Raw genomic sequence first — 8,853 nt, 5'->3', positions numbered from 1 at the left:
ATAGTAATGAAATCATTAGTTTTGGAATTCTAGGGGGGCTAAGCACCCCCAGCCCCCCTCTATTTGAGCCTATGATATTATGTAATATTTATCATGTTAGAATGGAATGCGTGTGTATACAATATATATATTAGTATATTGCATATTATATTGCGTTATTCTACAACCAACATCCCAGATGGTCACATCAAAATTCTCTGTTTTTTTTAAATATAATTTGAGAAATATTATATTACAATAGACATCAAATGCCAATATGCCATGCTAAACAGTTAGATAATACCTAATGTAATGTATTATTAAAGATTTAGATTTAAATCCAAACATCTCATGTTTATAATAATAGGTTATTACTTAGGTATCCTAATCCCTAGGTTAGATAGGTATAAATAACTCAAAAGGTATAGGGAACAAACTTGTACCTATCATTAACTCACATCAGAAATAAACATTATAATTATTGTAGGTACCTACAGACTATTAATAACTATATTATATTTAATTACAGGTTTATTAATGGCATCATCGAATTCGACAGCAAACTGTTTTTATTAAATTCATCGTTCCCTGTTAAATTATATTCAATAAGTAAAAGATTTTGGAATATTAATTTCGCCTTTTTTGTTTTGTTTTTTATTTGTATTCAATTTTCCTTTACTTCACTTCGCCCTATGTCAATTAGAGAATTGTCTCATTATGCAACATTCTTATTCCATACACCAGATATTATTATCTTTGTAGTTATGGTTACATCACTTTATTATCTCAGTAACTTGGGGTTCCGATTTTGTGAGTTGAATAGAATATGGAAATGCTTACCTTCTGGGTTAATAGCCTGCCTGCAGGTGGATGGACAAATTCTGATATAACAATGTTAGCAGAAGCCAGAAAGTATACGATTGTTGCATTCTGAACTTTCTGAGTTACCTACTTAGATTTTTTAGTTTGGGTTACGGACCGGTATTATTGTTATATTTCACATTTACATTCGCCCATGCTTTAATCGAAACATTTCATTTTACAATATACAATGATTTATTGGGAAATAATATTCTTCCATATATATTCTACCTACAACACATTTTTCACATGAATACATGATTTCAATCATCTATAATATACGTCACCTCATGGGTCATTGATAAGGTTTGTAATAATATATTTTTTTTACATCGCGTGTCATAACAGTAGTGAGTATTACAGTGGCGTTACCATAAAAAAAAATGGTGTTTCTCAAATAATTTTAGGTGACTTACCTAGTTACCCCTCATAATTTTGTTGTACCAGGAGCACATATAAGTTGTGTCCTGTAAAAAAGGTAAACACGAATTGCGTCCCGAAAAACCCAGGACGCAATTCGTGTATTTTAATCAGGGGTTCTTACAACTAACAACAAATTAATAATAAATATAAAACAATTTTAAATATAATCATAAGTCAATCAAAAACGTGTTTATCAAATGTAATAAAAAAAAACAAACGTTGAATCAATTAAATCTAATCGAAATCAATATAGACTATAGTCCATTATATAATAAAATCAATATCAAAATCAAAATGTCAGTCAATAATAATAATATCAATCTAAAATTTGATTATCAAAAGTAATAAAAAGTAGGTAAATAAACGTTGAATCACAAATTCATAACAAAATAACTAAAATCGTAATTCTTGGTTGTATAAAATACAAAATATGTAATTTCGTCAAAATTTGAACATTAAATATAACCGTGTTTGTATATTTTTTTTTAGATTTTTTGGTTACATAATAATCTACTTAAGTGGAACCTTATTTTAAGAAAATCGAAGTAGTTTTATTGCCCCAAACGGTGATAACAGACGTAAAAGTAAAAAATTAAAATTAAAAAGCACATCATTGTAAAATCAATACATTCATCGCTCCGCTCAGAATCTAAAACACATATAATTGTAAAATCAATATATTCATTGCTCTTTTAAGAATCTAAAATATTAATATTATATATTTATGTTAATCTATAATTTATATTTTCAGAAAAGAAAAATTATTTCATATTTGCGACTGTACCGAATCTCTGAAATGCCTTGCGGTACTAAGTTACAAGTGAATACTAAATAAAATTAATTTTTAATATTTATTTAAATTATTTATACATGCAACATGCTTTACGATTAGGTATCTAACTTTTGTCTCCGTTTGTTTTATGATTATTATGTACATTTTTGGAACAATCATCATTCATCAATTAGATTAAAATGTTCATGAATCAGATATCAGTTTATGAACCAAACGAATTAACAGCGTTTGGATTCTTCAATTTCGATTTAAAATTAACGATGTTAGTGAGTACATTTTTTTTTTATTTGAAAAGTATTGGAGAAGAGAAACATTTACAATCTGTATTCAAAATGATACAATAGGTACATTTGATACCTTACGGCTTACATACAATACACTAGGATTGGTGACATGAAAGAAGGAGGGAGGCATCCAATGATACTATAACTATAATTCGATAATAATTCTATTTTTGTTTAGTAATTTAATAATTGTACTTTTGTTTTAAAATTAATTGTTGGAGGTAATGAAGTTGTTAATGAATGGTCAGGAGTGAGATGAGGCGAGTAATTATAGTGATTTGAGTGTATCAGTAAAGGACGAGAATTTGAGAGAGGTCTGGTCTGCAAAGGTTTCGCTTAAAGCGTTAAGGGGGTTTTCAGTATATTTTTTAGTACTCATGAGAGTATGAGCTTGGAGCGACAGACCTATAAATTGAAGTAGTGTTTACATTTTTATTAACATTACTATTGCTAAGATTATTATTATTATTACAATTATAATTACGTGGGAGTTTGGGGTTATCTTGAGCTGGTTGATTTTTATTTTTTGATTATTGGATAGCTTGAAAATATTTGTGAGATGGACAACCTCTGTAGTTGGCCGGGTGTGTCTACAAAGAGCGCATTAGGCTGGTAGGAGAGCTGTTGATTTTTGACAATTATTTGAGGAATGGTGGTCGCCGCAGACGACGCATTTTGGCGGGTAGTTACTGGTTACAACTTACAAGTTTTATATAGTGTGCCGTAACATTGACTGCGAAGGCATTGAACTGGCTGGTGATTTATACGGGGATCTTCTATTTTTATTTTTGAGTGACAGAGAATGTCAATTTTGAAAATGCTTTGTTGTTGATATTAGGTTCTAGCGCAGGTTATATTATTTTATATAATCTGTGGTTCTAGCATAGACATTATACTAATTACAACTCGTGAACGATTTTTCTTGTTTGAGTTGGTAAGTGATGTAGTCTGCATTAATAGACTGTACTTAGACATTTAATAACGATTCTATACGATTCAACTGTGCCAGTAGACAATTTCAGTGGCATAATTTGGGGGTCACAAAAGGTTAGCACTTTGACCCCAAATATAATGCAGGGATCGCAAAAGTATAAATTTGCAACCCCTGAAATGTCCAATATTTGTAATTATCCTTATTTGTAATTATTAGTTATTAGGTAGGTACCTATATATTTGTAATTACCACCTAATTAATAATTTTAAAAAATGAAAGTTTATTTTAGGTGTGTTTATAAGTTGGAAACTTAATAATAATGAAAAAAATTGATATCTCTCTTGTTTACATAACTATGTTATTATAGATTTTAGTTTTATTGATTACTGGGATCTCTACTATGCTGCAAATGAAAGACCACCCGTGGATGTTGTACTTGAAGAAAGCATTAGCATTGAGCCGTCATCATATGAATGCTAGTTATTAATAATACATATTATTTATGTATATTATATTTAATATTACATGCAATTGGCAGCCGGCAGGGATACCGGGATGGTCAATATTGATGATACATGTATCTGCACATTTTTTTTCTATTTTTAATTAATCAACAGTATCTAGTACCTATCTAAATCCATAACTATTAGTTATAGATAACTTATAATAATAAAATTATTAAATTCAGATAGCGAACAGATTTTCATTTTATTTTGACTATTTAAATAACAGTAAAATAACTTTGAAAATATTCGTCATCAAAATTGTCTTAAGTTAGAAGGGTTACAACATTTATTTATTTATTTTAAAACTTAATTTTTTTGTGGGTATTGTTATAATTATCATTTATTTATAAAGATTGATTTCCTGACTTCCGAAATCGGAAAAACCTACTATAAAGACTTGAGACAGACGACGACGGTATGATACGCATCTAGGTACTATTGATATTATTGTTGTATTATTTTTGATTTGTAGCTAGGTGGTGTAATCCAAGGCTGTAGATGAATAATATTTCTGAAGTTACTGTAGATTATTATTGTAAATAGATAATTTAGACTTTTTTTAAATTATATAAATATTTCATTGTGGAGGGGGGGCTTAAAAATATAAAAATATACTGCTTTGGGTATATAGGGCTTTTTTTAGTTCACTAATAAGGTAGCGCCGGTCTGGTCTAGCTAGGCTGCTCCTGCTGATGAATTCTAGTCACGCTTATGATTCATCACTATACCGGGTGATTTTATAATATCCAATAATTTATATCTAACTGGAGAAGCTATTATTTTGTGATTAAATATTAATTATTCTTGAATATATATTTTGTTATGGATAGATGTGCACACAATTAAGTGACATAAAAATAAAAAATACTTAATAGAAAATATTGTCAAGAATAGTGTGTTAGACAAGAAGTATAATATGATTTTTTACAAATTAAGAAGAATCGTTGATGGAGTAAATATGAATAAAAGAAAAAAAATGTTTTAAATGTATTTAAATATTATAATTATTTATAAAACAAGTAGTTCAAATACATCATAAAATAAAATATTTACTTTTTTCGCTGAGAGGAAAAATTGCTATACCTGAAAACAATAACACAGACTAGATGTAAAAATATATAATATTAAATAAGCTACTTGTATTACATAATAATACATTTAATATTTTATTATTAGGAATCACAATAACCGCTAATCATATAATTCTAAAGTTAAAATTTCCAATATGAGTATTATTTTATTATTTTTAGTTCTCCATATAACAACCAAAGGTAATTTAATTGAACTGTAAACATTAAGTAACTGTTGCCAGATGTCACTTTATAATAACTATCTTATTTTTTTTTTCAACAATTAATTGTTAACCTTAATTGAAATGAATTGTATATTTTTATTATAATTGCTAACTTTAAGTTGTGTCTAGATACATTTTTAACAGATAATGTTGCTGATTTCCCTTAGTAAGCGGCAACAAAATCAAATTTTAGCAAAATGTCCGAATCATATTATTATGTTTTCGATAAATGTATCCTGACAGGATACAACTTTAGAAGCATTTATAAATTTTAAACTTATAATTTAAACACTCCTTACAACAAATACTTCAAATTATATTATCTATAGTATTTATGATTACACCTTACAATATAAATCAAATTACTTTTATGGACAAAATAATAAATACATTATAAAAATTGAGCATATAAATGTATAATACAACTATACTTGCCATGCAATTTGCTCTTCAGATAATGATGGTTTTACATTATCTAATGCCTCCTCAAAATTTTCTTTTTTAACTGTTGTACATGTCTCAAGACCATCTTTAGTCAAACAAGCTAGACCAGCCTAAAAAAACAAGCAAAACAATTATTTGTTTAGTTTTTAAATAATATTTTTATATTTACTTCTTTTACAACACTCGCAAGATCAGCTGCTGAAAACCTATCTGTCATTAAGGCAACTTCATTCAAAATTGAAGAATCTGATAATGGCATACTAAAAATTAACATTTAATACTAAATTAATTAAAAAGGCACATACAGATACAAGTTTAAAAATTATTTAAATTAAACCGTTTAGTGTATACCTTTGTTCAGGATTATTAACAATAGTATGAAGTATGTTAAAACGTTCTTCAGTTGTTTGAGGAGGAGGCACATAGATTTGACGATCAAATCTTCCTGGTCTTAATAAAGCAGTATCAATTTTGTCTGGACGATTAGTAGCTGCCACAACTACAACTCCTTGCCCATACTATTAATATTTAGTAAGATGATTTAAATAATTTTATATATGTTTTAAATGTTGATTATTTTAAATATAAAATACTTCTGTATCATTCGTGATACCATCCATTTCAACCAAAAATGTTGATAGAACTCGGTCATCAAACCCTGATGACCCTTTTTTTCCTTCAGAACGACAGCTGACTAATGAATCTAATAAAAATAAATAAATAATGATTTTAATATTACAACTTTTAAATATTATGAAAAAAAAGTGTTAGGAAAACATTTTATACATATAAAGTAGTCAGTTTATTACCTATCTCATCTATGAACAACACAGCTGGAACATTAGCTCTAGCTCTTTGAAACAATTGTGAAATATTTGCTTCTGTTACACCTAAATAAGGAGAATATAATTCCGCAGCCATCGCTGTAAGAACATTTAAATTGGCTGATGAAGCTATTGAACGTACAAGGCTTGTTTTACCACATCCTGGAGGACCATAAAGTAAAACGCCTAAATAATAAATATCACAGTACAATAAAATATTATTAATGGAAAAAAAATATAGTACATAATATGCTTTATGTAATCCATACCTTTAGGTGGTGGAACTGCAAAATATTTAAAAGCTTTTGGATGAATAAGAGGCCATTTAATACAAATATCTAACATTAGTTTCACATTTTTTAAACCACCCAAATTTGTGGTTGAACAAGATTCTGACTTTGTAATGACTTGACCAATTCCTGATCTCAATGATGAAGCTGGGTACTTGGAAATAAGTGAAATAGTACCAAACAATATGCCCATTTCTCTGAAATTCATAAATAAATGGATTTTTAATTTGGCAATATTATTATAACTAACTAAATATTAACATACAATTCAGAAATTAAATGAGATTCATTAAGAATTTCTTTGAAAATTAATTCTAAATCAGCAGCAGTGTATCCTGGTGTTAATTTAGCTAAATATGACACAACATTAGATTGAATATTTATGTTTGAAATTCCACAAAAGCCTCGCATTAATTTTACTCGTTCTTTTTCTGACGGAACACCAATATAAATCTAAAAAAATAGAAAAATTATGAAATTTAATTTAAACAACTTTGTAATGTGGGTCTATCAACACAACTATTACTTCATATGAAAATCTTGAGCCTTGTTTGAAAGATGCATCAATTAAATGCAGCATGCTAGTAGTTGCAATGACTATAAGTCGAGAACAATGTTTAATTGATGTTAAGCAATCTTGTATCTGAGCACAAATTCGTTTGGCGTTAGAACTTTTACCATTTAGCATACTTTCAGCTTTCTCAAACATTATTATACACACGGCTGTAAAAATATAAATTTCATTAATTTAAAAATATATTTGTATTAAAATTATTATTTACTTTTGCTATCCTGCTCTAATAATAATTTAACTCTTTTAAATAAACCACGAATAACTGATTCTGTAGAACCGGGATCAGCATTTATGAAATCTGTAGATATTAAGTTAAAAAGTATGCACTTTAATGATGCAGCAACGTGAAGAACTAAACTTGTTTTTCCACTGCCAGATGGACCGATCAATAATATCTAAATAATGAAAAATAGTTAATTGTATTAAGGTAATAAATATTCAGTTATTTACTAAGATTAAACAGGCTGAGCCCTTTTTTACAATTGCAAGACATACACATTTACATAACATAACAATATATTTACAAATATGTGCCTATGTGTATTTTCATTAATATAATTACCATATTACACAAAGAACGACAGCCATTTCTTGCAGCTTTAATAATGTTTTTCAGACATTTCACTTGAGATTCCATGCCAAATAAAGGTTGCACTTCTAATCCAATTTCTGCCTGATAAAATTGTATGGCAGACATCGTTTTAATAACCATTATGGTAGTATCTGCATTAATACGTGCAGCATTGTTCTTGCAATCAGTCTTGTGTACAAGTATAAAATCAATATTAAAGTTTTGTCTTAATTTAAGCCTTTTTAAGTTCACTATACAATCGTTATGTACTACAAACAACCGTAGTAAATGTTTAATGGCATCAGCCAACTTAAAAAGATTCTTGGACCATATATTTTGATGTTTCACATCTTTAAATACGACACTGACTACCATACGTTTAGCATTGGCCACACAAATTGGTTCTATGTGCTCTTTGTTAATAGGCATTTCCAGTTTCACTGTCAACGGATTGATTAGTTTTTGGGGTGCATGCTTAATAACGCTTGGATCACAACTAGCAAATGCATTTGTACAGATCACTTGAGGAATCAGTTTACACAATATCTTGGCATTGTCTGATATTTTTAGTAAGACATACTGGTTGTACTGACTAGTGGCCAATACAGTATCTGATGCAAAGAATTTTTGAATCATAGTCGTACCTTTGTAATCCGGTATGTTGGACAAAAATATTGTGTCCATAATGATAATAATGGTATAAAATAATATGCAAGTCGCAAAGAAAATATAGAAAGTTACATTTTAAATAATAAAATAAATCAAACGTCAGATCACGAACGAATACATTTTCAATTTTCGAATGATTTAAACAGAATAAACAAAAAAAGATACACTATTATTACCCATTACCTATTCTTAGTCGTATGAAAGCCATTATGCGAGATACAGACAATCACAAAAATTAACAAACTAAAAAGACTGAAGAACTGAATTAAAAGAAATACAAAAGTAGTAAATTACTGAATAGGTAATAATAGTACCTACTTAAATCTTAAAACTTATTTTGAATTCTGCAATATTCTGCTATGATTTTTTCGAAAGGCTTTAGTGGTTTTACCCACGTGTGTTGATAA

General features: G+C 28.3%; 1 protein-coding gene and 1 pseudogene across 1 annotated transcript; one reads left to right on the top strand and one right to left on the bottom strand.

Annotated features, from left to right (window-relative positions):
- Positions 1-743: 743 nt before the first annotated feature.
- Positions 744-4,023, top strand: LOC132940165 (uncharacterized; annotated as a pseudogene).
- A 736-nt stretch (positions 4,024-4,759) lies between these two features.
- LOC132941693 (ATPase family gene 2 protein homolog B-like) lies at positions 4,760-8,804 on the bottom strand. The gene is made up of 11 exons (XM_061009843.1): positions 7,769-8,804; positions 7,415-7,601; positions 7,159-7,355; positions 6,898-7,085; positions 6,612-6,829; positions 6,328-6,528; positions 6,112-6,221; positions 5,870-6,036; positions 5,688-5,778; positions 5,510-5,628; positions 4,760-4,863 (listed from the first exon to the last, which is right to left on the bottom strand). The coding sequence occupies exons 1-11, from the start codon at positions 8,459-8,461 to the stop codon at positions 4,830-4,832; spliced, it is 2,205 nt and encodes a 734-aa protein (XP_060865826.1). The 5' UTR covers positions 8,462-8,804; the 3' UTR covers positions 4,760-4,829.
- Between the last annotated feature and the right edge of the window lie 49 nt (positions 8,805-8,853).

Source organism: Metopolophium dirhodum, chromosome 3 (genome assembly GCF_019925205.1).
Source record: "Metopolophium dirhodum isolate CAU chromosome 3, ASM1992520v1, whole genome shotgun sequence".
Taxonomy (NCBI): domain Eukaryota; kingdom Metazoa; phylum Arthropoda; class Insecta; order Hemiptera; family Aphididae; genus Metopolophium; species Metopolophium dirhodum.
This window is presented reverse-complemented; position numbering and strand designations above follow the sequence as displayed.